The sequence below is a fragment of the Stigmatopora nigra genome, chromosome 2 (genome assembly GCF_051989575.1).
Source record: "Stigmatopora nigra isolate UIUO_SnigA chromosome 2, RoL_Snig_1.1, whole genome shotgun sequence".
Lineage (NCBI taxonomy): Eukaryota > Metazoa > Chordata > Actinopteri > Syngnathiformes > Syngnathidae > Stigmatopora > Stigmatopora nigra.
This window is the reverse complement of record NC_135509.1, coordinates 1,615,451-1,630,939: the sequence shown is the minus strand read 5'-3', so window position 1 is coordinate 1,630,939 and position 15,489 is coordinate 1,615,451. Positions and strand designations below refer to the sequence as shown.

General features: G+C 44.6%; 3 protein-coding genes across 7 annotated transcripts in view; 1 reads left to right on the top strand and 2 right to left on the bottom strand.

Moving 5' to 3' along the window:
• Positions 1-4,536, top strand: part of bcl11bb (BCL11 transcription factor B b) — a 29,460-nt gene extending 24,924 nt beyond the window's left edge. The window contains exons 3-4 of one of the 3 annotated variants that reach the window (XM_077712342.1): positions 312-2,242; positions 3,201-4,536. In XM_077712342.1, the coding sequence (XP_077568468.1) occupies positions 312-2,242; positions 3,201-3,269 (2,000 nt within the window). In that variant the 3' untranslated portion in view covers positions 3,270-4,536. Of the gene's footprint in view, positions 1-311 lie in introns of all 3 variants that reach the window. The other 2 variants (XM_077712341.1, XM_077712340.1) reach the window with 2 other exon arrangements.
• ccnk (cyclin K) overlaps positions 1-10,574 on the bottom strand; it is a 44,097-nt gene extending 33,523 nt beyond the window's left edge. For all 3 annotated transcript variants that reach the window (XM_077712344.1, XM_077712345.1, XM_077712347.1), the window contains exon 1: positions 10,522-10,574. The gene's annotated coding sequence lies outside the window, so the exon portion shown is untranslated. The remainder of the gene's footprint in view (positions 1-10,521) is intronic.
• On the bottom strand, positions 7,743-14,951 carry LOC144193363 (uncharacterized). The gene is made up of 7 exons (XM_077712202.1): positions 14,853-14,951; positions 14,717-14,775; positions 14,212-14,376; positions 13,280-14,134; positions 12,792-13,210; positions 11,913-12,686; positions 7,743-7,988 (listed from the first exon to the last, which is right to left on the bottom strand). Exons 1-7 carry the CDS (start codon positions 14,873-14,875, stop codon positions 7,743-7,745), a joined length of 2,541 nt encoding a protein of 846 aa, XP_077568328.1. The 5' UTR covers positions 14,876-14,951.
• Between the last annotated feature and the right edge of the window lie 538 nt (positions 14,952-15,489).

The window sequence follows — 15,489 nt, the reverse complement described above, 5'->3', positions numbered from 1 at the left end:
ACCCGCCTCCATATGGAAATGACGGGATAGACGAGATGGATCTGTATATTAAAGCCCAGGCTGACATCAGAATTTGCATAATGTGTCGTGGCCTTAGGGCGCTACCTGCCATCTGCGTTAGAATAGCACGCAAAGACACCCCAAAACAGCGGGGGGCGGGGCTATCTGGACAAAATTTAGCATTTAGCACTATGAGAAAAAAACAAATCCTGCTGGGAAGAGTTTACTCCCATGAATTGTACACAAATAAAAATAGATATGTCCCGATAGTGGACGCTAACTCAAACATTTGTGTGGCTCCTCCCCTTTAGACAAAGACGAGCCGTCCAGCTACATCTGCACCAGCTGCAAGCAGACTTTCACCAGCGCCTGGTTCCTGCTCCAGCACGCCCAGCACACTCATGGAATCCGCATCTACCTGGACAACCACCTGGCCAACTGCTCGCTCACCCCCCGGATGGCGCTGCCGCCCCCTCCGGGCGCCGACGGCCTGCCCCGCTCGCCGCTGCCCACCTTCCTGGGCGACGCCAGCAACCCCTTCCACCTCTTGCGGATGGCGGCGCCCCTTCTCAGGGAACACCCGCCTCCGCCGGGCTTCATGGAGACCCGTCTGCCGGCGACGCCTCCCTTCGTGAGCCCGCCCCCACCTCCCAGGCCACCGCTGGAGCGGCTGGGCCCGGAGGAGATGGGGCTACTCTCCCAGCACCCCAGTGCCTTCGAGAGGGTGATGCGCCTGACTCCCATGGAGCCCCCGTCCATGGACTTCTCCCGGCGCCTGAGGGAGCTGGCCGGCAACACCAACAACAACGGGGGCCCCACGCCGCCCCTGTCGCCCAACCGGGTGCCCCCCATGCACCGCTTGCTGAGCCCCACCCTCTTCCAGCCGGGTTCCAAGCCGCCGGCCTTTCTGACCTACGCCCCGCAGCAGCCAACCCCGCAAGGGGCGGCGCACGGTTCCTCCAGCCCGCCCGAAAGCCAGAGTCAGTCGGCGGGCAAGTCTAAATCCTGCGAGTTCTGCGGCAAGATCTTCAAGTTCCAGAGCAACCTGATAGTTCACCGCCGCAGCCACACGGGGGAGAGGCCGTACAAGTGCCACCTGTGCGACCACGCCTGTTCCCAGGCCAGCAAGCTCAAGAGGCACATGAAGACCCACATGCACAACAAGTCCGGCTCCACCGGCGGCTCCCCCGAGGCGGAGGGCCGGGAGGACGGCGGGGACGGGGACGACAAGCTCCGCCGGGGCGAAGGCGGAGTCTTGGGCATGGACAATGAGGAGGAGGAAGAAGAAGAGGAGGAGGAAGAGGAGGAAGAAGAAGAGGAGGAAGAAGAGCTGAGGAACGGGAGTCGGCCAGACTCCAACCTCAGCGAGGACTCTCAAGAGTTCGGCTCCAATCGGGAAAACGGGCCCAGGCAGTCTCCCAAGGAGAAGCACCTGGGCGCCGAGCGAGTGGGCGACAGTGGCGGGGTGAGCATCATGCACCCCTACAACCACCTGGACAATCACCTGAGACTGAACCCCAACAAGAGAAGCCTGGAGAGGCAGCCCAACGGCGACAACGGGGCCAACGGGGGCGACCCGGATCGGGATCGGCAGGGAGACAGGGACCAGGCCGTAGAGCCGGACACCCGGCCCCTGACCATGAACGGCAGGGTTAGCGTGTCGGAGGCCGAGTCCTTCCCGGGCCTTTTCCAGCGCCGACCCACGCCCATCACCAGCCCCAGTCCTTCCAACAACAACAAGAGGATCAAGATCGAACGGGAGCAACTGGAACTCCCGCCCACCTTACCGCTCATCTCCCCCGAAAACGTGTACTCCCAGCTCCTGGCCGGCTACGCCGCCTCGCGCCACTTCATCCGAGAACCCTTCCTGGGCTTCACGGACTCCCGGCAGTCCCCCTTCGCCACCTCCTCGGAGCACTCCTCCTCCGAGACGGGAAGCCTTCGCTTCTCCACGCCGCCGGGGGAGTTGATGGAGGGCGGTAGCGCCTCGGGGCGTAGCGGCAGTAGCACGCCGCACCTCCTGCGGGGACCCGGTCCCGGGCGTCCGCCCAGTTCCAAGGACCGTCGCAATGACACGTGCGAGTACTGCGGCAAAGTGTTCAAGAACTGCAGCAACCTGACGGTGCACCGGCGCAGCCACACGGGCGAGAGGCCCTACAAGTGCGATCTGTGCAGCTACGCCTGCGCCCAGAGCTCCAAGCTGACTCGCCACATGAAGACGCACGGCCAGTTCGGCAAGGAGGTATACCGCTGCGACATCTGCCACATGCCCTTCAGCGTCTATAGCACGCTGGAGAAACACATGAAGAAGTGGCACGGCGAACACTTGATGGCCAGCGAGGTCAAACTGGAGCAAGCCGAGCGAAGCTAAGCCAAGCTAAGCGCCACGCACACATATAAAACGTACATGTACGCGCACTCATTTTCCCTATCATCTGCAAATATTGAATGTAGGAATGGAATCGAAAAAGGTTGTTCCTGACCTTTCACTTGTGGTCTCCAAAGGCTTCTTTCAGTCTTACAATTTTTACCAGTGGACTTGGCTCCTCTTACTTACAATTTTTAGCTTAAGGGGAATAGTTTTTGGGGGGGAATTTTTTACGCTTTCAATTTAAACTGTGGCCCGGGCGAAGGTTCAAATTCCAAATACTTTGCAAAAAGATAAACAACATGTTAATTAATGACAACATGACATAAAAAATACTACAAGGGAAGCAAGAATCCAACGTTAGATGCCATTTAACAATAACATTGAGGTCTCTCTACCTTAAGCTTCTCATGCTAAAATAGCATTAGCCACTACTGGTATCAGCCGCTAACATTAGCCTGTAAAAAGTACCTTTGTGGTTACCCAAATATCCATTGCGAGCTGTAAAACATATTAACAAGCTAGCTAACATCACACAAACAGTAGCAGCTAACATAGCGTTGGCTACTCAGGACAGTTTGTTTTCTTGACTTGGTGACCTTTGTGACCTTTTACAAAGTCTTTGGAATTGAGAACAAACTTACAAAATGACAAATAATCTGAAAAAACAAGTCGGTAATTTGAATCTATTGGCTGCCATTAACGAGGGAAGACCTTTAAGTAATCGTGAAACGTTTTATGGCCCAAAGAGAAGTCGTATTTGTTAGGGTTGAAAGTTTGAACCTAAGCGTCATTGTTGGCTAGTAATAAAGTTAATACTCTTTTGTTTCAGACGCTTTTTGGATATTTACACACGCCCAGCAAAGTGGCCCAATGTGGAGTCTCCACACCTAAAATTTAGAACTCAAGAAGCCTTTTGGATTACCAGTGAAAAGTCTTGGACAACCCCCGAAGAATCCCCAAATCCTCCATTCAACGCTTTGCGGATTACAACCCCCGACCCGGATGACTGAGAATCGACACAGACATCTTTTCCTATGACTACTTCGAACAAAAGGGGCATGGCTGGATACTCTTTCTTTACTTAAAAAAAAAAAAAACAAACAAAACAAAAAATTCTCAAGACTGCTTAGTGTTTTTTTCCATTTTTTCCCAATTTTTTTCATTTTTCATTTCCCTGAAAATATTCAAACTTTAAACCTTATCCGGACGCCCTTCGGAGGATTTTTAGGAATTCCATGGAGCCTTTCTATTGTGCAATAATTTCTGTATTTATTCCATTTTTTTTAAAAGTAATATTTGGCATGTGCTGATACATTTGTGGGTTTTATTTTTGAAATGTGCTCAAATTAGTTTTTCTTTCAATTCCTAAAAATAATTGGAAAAGATGTCGCCCTTTAGCGAACGACGATAATAATCCACTTTTTTTGTCCTCTGAGGAATCTTATTATCACACGAGTGAGTAAATGATGTTTTCTATATGCTAAGTGCAGCAGCGGACTACAATCCAGCACCCCCTAAACCCCCCTTTCAGCACTTCTCAATGTCACCCTGACAATAATTGACTTTAAAAAAATTAATTTATAAGGGGGGGAGAAGAAAATACGCGCTTAAACGCAAATACAGTTGCTGTATTTTTTGTCGACCAGGACGTAAAACAAACAAAAAAAATGAATGGTTGCACTTAACGCCCATGTAGGATTGAACCACCATATTTAATATGTCCGCTTGTTAAGTTAAGACTACTTGTGATTCACGTGAGAGGGGAAAAAAGTCCCATTTATGTAAATAGAAGACTTTTTCTGTTAGTTTTTTTGGAATTCTTATTATTTTTTTTGGAAATATATGCGCCCAGACTGTTTTCCAAAAGAGGCGGCCTAAAAACAATCAAGAAGACCAGCTGCTTGCTTCGTCGCCCCGTGTGTGCGTAAGTGTATGTTGATGTGCATTATGGCCTAAGGCCCCTCCCACTTGCTCACTCTTTAACCCGATTCTACGTCGATGGTTTCAAATTTTGAATTTTTTTTTGGGGCATAATTTTTATTTAGTTTTTTTTTCGCATTTGGATGCTTTTAAGTCATATTTTTTTATGTTGTCTTTAAAATTACATTCAAAATTCAGGCATTTTTGGACATCGGAATTTATATTGACAAAAAACATTGGATGGAAAAAAAGTTTTTTAAAAGAACTACAGCCTAAGGCCCAGTTAAACTACAAAAAAGTGACTTATAGTCCAGAAAATAGACGACGAAAATTTAATCTTTCAGTTTCAGGGTAAATTTTAACATTAACAAGGATAAAAATAGAATCCTTTGTGACTCATAGTTCGTAAATTTGGCTCCCTGTCGTCTATAGCAACCCTAAATACACCAAATTTTAAACAATTTCCTAATTTTCTTAGCTCAAACGGACCAGGAAAAACTAGGCAAACAGTAGAGTTAAAAAAACAAGCCATTTGACATGAAAATAAAGAGGGAGGCCACGTAAATAACCAGCAAATAATCATAAAAAAACGGAATAGGAGTTATGATAATGTGCACATCTGGCCACGCGACCTTGAAGGAGGCCCCCCTGACTCAAAAAAAATAAAAGCCAAGAGAGGAGGATAAAGATGTGCGAGCGAGCGAGCGGCATTGGCGGCCAATGACGGCGGGCGGGACCTTGACCGGGCACACAAGAGTCGTTCAAATCAAATTGGAAGCATATGAAATGTGTTTTTTTGGGACGACTCGCATCTTTATTTTGAAGGAGGGGGGAAATGGAGAAAGCCACATGAAAGCAGCAGACGCTATATTTCATTCGGAGGGACCAACTAAAAAAAAAAAAAATTCTACATAAAATGTCCTTGTCGTCATTTGTCTTTAAAAAAAATAATTCCCTGATTTTGTTTTTTTGGATCATGTTTACAAAAATCTGCCATCTTTGAAATTGTTTCCTTCCTATTTGGATGCTGGTGGAGGGGTTGCGAGAATCATGTGAGGGGCCATTTTGTTTTGAGGAAAAAAAATGAATAAAAAAATGACAAAAAAAGAGGACTTGCAGGGACACTTTTTTGAATTAACAACGCATTTTGTTTTGGAATTTTTTGTAAGCGCGCGTGCGTGTATGTGTTTTGGTTGCTCGTGATGACACTCACAATTTGGGAAATATCGAGAGAAAAAAACTACAAAAAAACCCTAATTTCACTTTTCACAACTTTCACTTTTGGCTATTTGTACAAAAAAAACGAAAAAAAAACGTTTCTCCTTGTTGCTTTTTATTTCCGGTGGGCTGTGGGAGGGGCTTTGGTTTGAGTGAATTGTTGTGAAAAAAAAAAAGGAAAAAAAAAACGAAACAAAAACAAAAAAAAACAACAACAAAAAAGTCATCTCAGAACACCTGCTGTTTTGAGCATATATGTATTTTTGTAATGTGTTGAAAAATCAATACAAGAAAGCCAACACTTCAATAAATGTTGCAATTGCTCTATGATTGAAGACGCTTCGCATCGCCTGTCATTTCTTTTCTTTTCCAGTCGTTCCCACGGCAACGCGCAAAAAAAACGAGGAAGCGCATTCGTTCAGTCGGAGTAAATCAGCCTTTTTTTGGGGGTATTTTTTACGACGCCAATCACGCTAGAAAATAAAAGAATGTAATTGTTTTCACTTCCTGACGAATGGAACGACTTCATTACAAAGTCGGTGATGCGAGTCGGTTCGTTGATGACGATTTTTGGTTATTTTTTGCTACTCTCAAACTACATAAAGTTAGACTATAAGGCTTTAAAGAATTTTGGATGGAAATCTTTGGAGTATTTGGAGTTATATATTGACTTAGACGTCCTATTTAATTATTGCGAGTTAAACAAATACCTTATTTTTGCTAAAATTTCATCAAAAAATGTTTGGTTCTTTGTTTAGTTATCATTTTATATTTTGGGGCATAATACACTAATAGGGGAGAAGATATTTACGATTTTATTTACATTCGTCTATAGAAAAAAAACATTCAAATTAAAGTGCATTCAATTAAATTTGTTTAGTTATTATTTTGTGGAACACAAGACATTTAAGATTTTAATTTAATTTAGTTTTAAACGTGGTATAGGTTGACAACCATAGCCCTAAAAATTTGCAAAAAATATGTACAGCCTGAAATCTGCTTCAAAATATAAATTGAGGTAAACTATCGTTAAAAACGTTAAAATTAGTCGACGAGAAATCCAAGAATATTCACCCGAGTGAAATGAGGTCACCAAATGAATCATTGATGATCATATTGACTGCGGTAATCTGACGTGACAAATTGGGATTGTGACGAAAACCTGTCATTTTGCCCAAAATTCTCTATTTTATAAAACTGTTGACGCAAACTATCCTTACTACAAAACACAAGTTGTTCTTCTATGGCCGCCGACAAGCGCGAATAAGGGAACCCTCCAGGTATTTCTTGCTATGTGTCCAACATTAGTCAAGCCCAACCTCCAGGCGCTTACAGAAGGATGAGCTCCGACACCCCCCCTCTTCCTCCAAGTCAAATATAAATAAATGCGAAACAAGACGAAAAAAAACGGGAAAATCGTCAGGGTACACGGTAGCGTGAAGTGTGGCGGCATCATACATAATTCAGCGAGCTGAAATAATTGCCAGGGCCAGATAGATTCTAAAAATAAAATCCCAACGCAGCTACAAATTGCTCGCTCGGGTTTTTTTTTTTTTGTTTTTTGTTGAGACGTTCTTAAGTGCGCGGGGGGGAGGGATGACATCTGGGTCCCATGTTCGAGATTTTCGGGTCTTTTGTTTTTTTTTTTAAGACAACAATTGGACTCGCATATGTTTTGAATGGAAAAAAATATCATAAAAAAATGAATGGTCACTGTGGAAGTCTTCAAAAAAAAAAAAGGGAGCCGTGACAAACTATCTCCGACAAGAGACATTCCGGGCGCCATCTTGACATGCCGGAGAACAAAGTTGTATTGGTCGGCGCGTTTATAGCGGATCGTAAATCACGTGGCCGACCTCAAACGTGTAATCAGGCCATTTCATTTGGCAGAATGATCCCAGTTCGGAACCCTTCGATTTTTTTAAGCGGCTTCGCCACCGTGTAATCAGAGGCCACACAAATGTTTCGGCCACGGTTTGGGTTTTTTAAAAAACATTTTTTTAAGGGATCGGAGACGGTCGGGGCGCCTGCGGGTGGCCGGATGGCGACGTCTTTTGGTTATGGGTGTCAAACTGAAGGCCCTGGGGGAAAACTTAGGTCGGCTACATTATTTTCTGTGGTTGAAATATTACAGATCGGATCCCTATCGCTGTAAATGTCGCTAAAATGTTAGCATCCAGAGTTCTAGTTGATATGGCGGCTCTTTTCTACGCGTTAAAGCGTAGCAGGCCTCTTAAAAAAGTCCGAGCGCCGCGTAGTAAAACCATGTCAGCAGGGACCGCGGCGGTCTGGCCGCCCCGAACCGCAGCAGCGCCGCAGAGATTCCGCTTTGCTGGCGGATCACAGGCGGCGGGCGCCGTCGGCCCTTGGGCGCAAGCCCACGTACTAATCTGCCGTCCCTGACCGGTTTGTGCGCCGGAGCGGTGGCGCGGTGGCGCCCGCCCAACGAGCGTTCCGGAAGAGGGAATCCAGGAAGTGGCTGGAAAGTTTGAAGTCCTGATGGTCACTAGACAACCGCGTCAGGAAATGGTAATAACGCTTGGCAGAATTCAAAATGTCAAACGGATGCAAATTGGCTCAAAAGGCTCGGATTGAATTTGGAATATCCAGAAATGTTAAGACTCCCTGGAAGATTCCGGACAACCCCTGACAGAACGACTCTCTTACAGATTAGACATGAATAAATAAATATAAGTAGTTAATGCCTTTATTTAATAAGGAGCAATTAATTGGTTGGGGTTTTGTAGGACCGGCGGGAAGGGGGCTGATTGGGTGGGGACCCGGCCGGCTTTTACAGGCTACGTACGGGGAGTCATTATCACTAAGACCCTAATTATTTAATGTCTTCAACTTCTACTTGGCATTAGAATTATAGCATCATTACAAATTGGGAAATTGCTCAAAATCTTTAAAAATGCGGATTCAATTTTACGAAAATTCGACGACGACACACGAATGATATTAACATGATTAAAATTGGAAAGGATCAAATTTTTTGGCGTAAAAGACTTTAAAAACGGACCTCCCAGGTGCGCCCCCATTCTCAGGTAAACGGAATCCCCCAAGATGGTCGTGGCGCTCTGAAAATTTGGTCCAAACTGTCATTATGTCGTAAAAACAAAGTGTGTGTGAAGCCGAGCGCCATGAGCTTTCATCCCGTCTTAATTATAGAGTACGCGGCGGTGTCGTAGCCATCTTTGGCCGAGCGCTCGCTATCTCTAGGACCGCCCCTCCCTCCCTCCTTCCCCGTCACATTCTTTTATTGTGTGTTAATCACAAGGCGACGCGAGGCCCGTTTGCGGTGGATTTTCACACCGGCCCGTACACGAATACTCGGCGCTGCGGTGGACTCGTGGAATGTGACGGCGCCGCGCATCTTGTGAGGTAGAAAAAAAATATTGTCAAGTTAAGGTACGAAAACAAGTGCAAAGAAATGAATTAGAAAATGTGTATTCATACGAAATTGGTAAGTATTAGTGCGCTTAACATGATTGGATTTGTATTGGAGGGTGTTTAAAAGACGGTAAAAAATAAGACAAGGTAATGAGAGACTTTGCCATTGAGTTGGACTCAAAAGTGTCCAAAAAACAAACTCCTTTAAGACTAGTTAAGTGTAACAATTCGAGAATACAATGAACCAAATTTGTAAAGTATTAAGGTCAAATATTACGTCAAAGAATCAATATTGTGACGTAAATTTAATGGCATATACTTATGTATGTATGTGTATCACTGTAGTTTTCTTCAAAAGTATGTTCAAAATTGTCAAAAATATCAAAATTTATCGCTGTGTAAATCTATTAAATTGATGTCAGGATATTGAGATTTTAAAGTAATATTTGACCCGAATATTTTCCAAATTTGGTTCCTTGTATTCTCCAATCGTTACACCTTAACTAGTCTTAAAGGACTTTGTTTTTAGGACACTTATGAGTCCAACTTAATGGCAAAATCTCTCAAAACCTTGAACTAAAGTAGTAACATACACAAATACCCCTAAAAAAATCCAATCCAAATTCCCCATTCCAAAAACAACGACAAGGACATTTTGACTAAAACGGCAATGAACGAGTTAAGAAACAAAAACACTCGGAAGAAAGACGTTACTGTCCAAATCTAGCGTGTGAAGTTCTACGCATAAACGAAGTGACTTTGACAGGAGATGACCATGAAAAGGAAAAAACTGTCATTTAAGCGATGATGACATGGCAACCCCCGTGGGAATCGAATTGTGTGTCATTAACTTAAGAGGCAGCCATAAAACACGCCACGTCTATGCCTTTTATGAAGGAAATCATTTGCCTTTTATCAGATTTGTATTCTTTTGGTCTTTGTACAGTCGCACGCTGGGAACGCCGTGGCGTGTGTGTGTTCGCCACATGGCCGAGTCCCGATGAATTAGTACAACGGAATTATTTTCATCGGGAAATTCTCTTTCGCTCTTAAGACTAATACGCTAAAATTTACTGAAGACGAGTTGGTAAAACATTTTTGTTAGCCTAATTTAAGGATGTTTGTGGGCCGCTTTAATGTCAACTCGATTTTACGTGGGTTGGACTATTTTAGATATAATATTTAAGATTTTTTGTTTTATAAATGGGTTTAAAGAACTGGATTAAAAGCCCTGAATATTCCGTTTTTTTATAGAACTAAAACCACATTTATTTTAGGGTAACTCGAGTTAACTTGTTATACGAACCACACTATAAAAAACTAATATACAAATCTCCCACTGCAAAACTAGTACTACTTACTTAATATCTGTATTGTAGGTTGTAATACGCCAAATTTACGCCAAGATCAATGTAAAAACATCAGATTTTTTTTCCATCTCTCCCCTCTCAATGGCAGCCGACAAATTAAGCACAAATGAATTTTTCTAGCGTCCCTGTCGATTTAAAAGCATCTCTCGACCGTGGTTAGCCAAGGCCGCACCATGACAAAGTATATCATTAACAAAGTCACACATCTGCTATATAAAAGCAACATTCACAAAAGAAAATGTGGCTTACCGCATTGATTTTCCACCCAAGTTATGCGCTTATCTTGCTTTGCTATTGTCTGCGTAGGCCATGAATGGGAAGCAGGTTCCTAAAGGTTGAAAAAAAAAATACAAATAAAACGGTCAGACAATTGGACACAAGTATAAAAAATAAAGCTTAGATTAAGTTTCTTGCTTAATTTTCCAACTAACATTTCAAAGCAGGGTTTTAAAAGTTTACTCTGAAAACGACACAAGTTCCACAAAGGTCAAAAAGTCACCCTAAAAACTTAAACGGACCAATCACGTTGTGTTGTCCTCATTTATCAAATTCGCAAAGACAAAAGTAGGATGCTGATGAGGCGGTTGTGGCGCTTGAACAGACTGCGGCGAGAAGCATGACGACGCCACCGAGGAGTCATAACGCTGATTAACAGCTGCCTCTAATTAAAGATCAATGGCCGGGCTTTCAGAGGTGATTTGTTACATAAATTAGGATGCCCACTGTCCATTAATGGCGGTTGTGTCAGGGTAACAGATTGGGCCTCCTGCCGGAAAACGCCACCGCACGCCGTAGATAACTCGACCCACTCCCGAGATGTTGTTTGCGGACTGGGGTTTTATTTTGGCAGAGTGTTAAAATGTCACATTTGTCAAGAGTCGCCGCTGGGGTGACCAGATGTGGGTTGATGGGTTTTATATGTATCAATGGTTCTTAGGATAGAAAGACGTTAGGAGGTAGTTGGGATTTAAACTGTATAATGGTAGTTATTTTATCAGGAGTTAAGTTTGTTTTGTAAAAAGATGGGTTTTGGTGGGTGGTGTTATTAACAATCCAGTAGTGGGATTTTAAATGCAGACAGTGTATATAAATTTAAGGGGATGATTGGTGGTTGTATTTAAGTTGAGGGCAGAAGGGCATCTTTGGGTTGGATACAATTGCAAATATTTGAGTGTAAACTTTTATTAGGTGAAGTGTCATATTTGTCAGGGGCAATTTGACCAAAGAGGTTAACATAGTTTAAATGTCTTTGACAATGTGATACTTTTATACTAGGATCACTCCCATTACAGTGGTAGTCAATGGCTGGTTAAAATTGTCCCATTTCTGTCATTTAATGCTTCATTTAGTTTGAAATTGTATTCAATTGACTTCGGTAAGTTTGTAGGTGGCACGACAGTTATGTTAGTTGCAGATTTGAGCTAAAAGTAAACCTTTGTGGAAAAAAAAATTGCATACATGTGATAGGTTTTAGCTCTAACTAAGAGTGCCTCCTTGAAAAATCATGTCATTTTAAAGACAAAGACAGCATTGCAATTTCTCCATTTATTCAAAGACTGTTCCAAGGTGTTTAGCGTCCCCACTGCAATGAAAACAACATAATTAGATTAGAAACGGACTCAAGACATAAAAATACTTACCAATCTTTGTTGAAGTGGGTACTTGACTTGGCCACGCTGGTGGGACTGGATAAAATCTGCCTCTTGTTGGCCATGGTTGCGGGTCTGAGTGTAGTCTGCCTCTTGTTGGCCTTGGTTGCGGGACTGGCTGTAGTCTGCCTCTTGTTGGCCGTGGTGGCGGGACTGGGTGTAGTCTGCCTCTTGCTTGCCATGGTTGCGGGACTGAGTGTAGTCTGCCTCTTGTTGGCCATGGTTGCGGGACTGGGTATAGTCTGCCTCTTGTTGGCCATGGTTGCGGGACTGGGTATAGTCTGCCTCTTGTTGGCCATGGTTGCGGGACTGGGTATAGTCTGCCTCTTGTTGGCCATGGTGGCGGGACTGGGTATAGTCTGCCTCTTGTTGGCCATGGTGGCGGGACTGGGTGAAGGCTCCCTCTTGTTGGCCATGGTGGCGGGACTGGGCGAGGGCTCCCTCTTGTTGGCCTTGGTTGCGGGACTGAGTGTAGTCTGAAGATTGGCCGTGGTGGCGGGACTGGGTATAGTCTGCCTCTTGTTGGCGGGACTGGGTATAGTCTGGTTCTTTGCCATAGTGGCGGGACTGAGTATAGTCTGCCTCTTGCTTGCGGGACTGGGTATAGTCTGGTTCTTTTCCATAGTGGCGGGACTGGGTGTAGTCTGCCTCTTGTTGGCCATGGTGGCGGGACTGGGTATAGTCTGCCTCTTGTTGGCCATGGTGGCGGGACTGGGTATAGTCTGCCTCTTGTTGGCCATGGTGGCGGGACTGGGTATAGTCTGCCTCTTGTTGGCCATGGTGGCGGGACTGGGTATAGTCTGCCTCTTGTTGGCGGGACTGGGTATAGTCTGGTTCTTTTCCATAGTGGCGGGACTGAGTATAATCTGCCTCTTGCTTGCGGGACTGGGTATAGTCTGGTTCTTTTCCATAGTGGCGGGACTGGGTGTAGTCTGCCTCTTGTTGGCCATGGTGGCGGGACTGGGTATAGTCTGCCTCTTGTTGGCGGGACGGAGTGTAGTCTGGTTCTTTGCCATAGTGGCGGGACTGGGTGTAGTCTGCCTCTTGTTGGCCTTGGTTGCGGGACTGAGTATAGTCTGCCTCTTGTTGGCGGGACTGAGTGTAGTCTGGTTCTTTGCCATAGTGGCGGGACTGGGTATAGTCTGCCTCTTGCTTGCGGGACTGGGTATAGTCTGGTTCTTTGCCATAGTGGCGGGACTGGGTGTAGTCTGCCTCTTGTTGGCGGGACTGAGTATAGTCTGGTTCTTTGCCATAGTGGCGGGACTGGGTGTAGTCTGCCTCTTGTTGGCCTTGGTTGCGGGACTGGGTATAGTCTGCCTCTTGTTTGCGGGACTGAGTATAGTCTGCCTCCTGTTGGCCATGGTGGCGGGACTGGGTATAGTCTGCCTCTTGCTTGCGGGACTGGGTATAGTCTGCCTCTTGCTTGCGGGACTGGGTATAGTCTGCCTCTTGTTGGCCGTGGTGGCGGGACTGAGTGTAGTCTGGTTCCTGTTTGCCATGGAAGCGAGACTGGCTATAGTCTGAAGATTGGCCGTGCTGGCGGGACTTACTGTAGTCTGGCTCTTTGCCATCATTGGAGGAATCCTCACGAGCACTGAGATACTGATCTGGGAAGACCCACCCCCAGTTAGACTCTTCTTCCTCAGGCTCTTCTTCACCAGGCTGTTCCTCTTCCTGATCCTCAACCTCTTTATCATCTTCAAACTTTTCATAATGATTGTCCTGGTTGTAGTTTCTGCCACGTTCAAAGCTGGCGCTGTAGTGAGTGGCAGTTCCCGGGGGATACTGGCCAGACATAAAATTGTAGTCGAAGGGATAAGGCACAAAACGCCGGGGGTAGGAGGGCAAGAAAGGATCTACGATGGGCGACACCCTGGCTGGTCTAGAGTCGTAAGGAAGCGGCGCCGGGCGTGGCATCGGCCAGAGACGAGGTTGCTGAGGAGCGCCGTGGGTTTCGTACTCGGACTCGTAGTCGCCATGGTCAAAGATCTTCTCTAATTTGACTAGGTCGCCAGGCTGGAATTGGGGTTCCGGAGCGGGCACATAGGGACTGATTGGTGGGAAATGCTGAGGAGGTGGGGGGAGGATACTAGAAGGACTGGCTGTGTCATCTGCACCATTGACTGGAAACTCTGCATTGTCATTAGAGACCACTGGGTTGGGGACAGTTTCTGCACCGTTTGGGACTGGAGTCACAACTGCTTTCACGGTTTCTGGAGAGAGAATTGAGAATGTTAAAAACATTGGGAAAAGCCACAGTAGATAGCCAAACCCAAGTTAAGCCACAAACCTTTAGCCCATGGTTTAATGAAATCAGATTGCTTCGAGTCGTCCTCTGCGAGCAGAGTCTTTTCTTCAGGAGATTTCTTTGGACTCTCCAAATCTTGCTTTGCAGCTTTGTCCAGTAGAGTACGAGGTCTGAAATGACTGCTGGGGAAAGACCTGGCACCAACACCTGAACAAAAAGACAAATTCATTCAAAATCAAATCTAAACAAGGCTCAACTACCAAAGAATAAAAATCAGAAGCATATTGAACCAATTAGCTTCATCTTCAGTAGGCCTACCCTATCAGAAATTAAGTCATAGATGGCAATTATTAAGGGTTCAACCAACTAGACAAATTTTGGGAAAACTATGAGATGCATTGTTTTGTCTTTCTAAAAATATAATTGCTTAGGAGTTAGGAATTGCACAAAGATTCCATTGTCAGCAGTAGACATTCATCAACAATGGAAATGAATGAATAAAGCCATTTTGTGCAGTCTTGTCATTTGTTCACAATGAGTAGCTTACCTTGCTTATTCATCGGGTGGCAGAGTGAGGCAGCAAACATCAAAACAAGGAGCAAAGTCCTAAAACAAAACACAGGCAAATAGCACATATAAGTAAACATAGAAAGTCAAGTTAGATTTGCAACACAATTTCATACCCAGAAGAGACCCAACCAGCCATGATGACAGCAAAGGAGCAAGTGGTAACTCTGTCATGTTTGGGGATGTACTTTTAAATGATCTAATGTCAAGTTTTGACCAATCGGGAGGAAGCAGCTGACCGGCCACATCTGTGTCTGTTTCGGTCCTAACGATTGTGACCTTTAACCTCTGGCATACAAAGAATTGTGGAGATATAATATTGCAGTTTTGACACTAAGTTAAATATAGTTTTGTATTTAAGAAAAACATCATGTATTGTATTGTTTCATGTATAGAAATTAATTGTTTTCTGTTAAATACTTTTAAAAATAAATTCACAGAAATGTGTTCCAAAAATACTTTATATTTCATGTTTAAACATAAGTCAATATTTAAAAGAATGTACTTTAATTAATGACTATACTTCATTGAGATTTCCAATTCATTTGATTGGTCTGTGAGTATTTATTTTGCACTGCCATTGACAGCACTAGGCGTCCAATCATTTTTGACTATAACATTTTTTGACTCCTAAAACACCAACTTTTACCCACCACAATTGTATATTTTATTGATTTTGGCACCAGTCCTCCTCCACTTCCAACTTGAAGAAATTTTCCTAAAAGAGTCCACTCAATGATCTGAAACAAATGA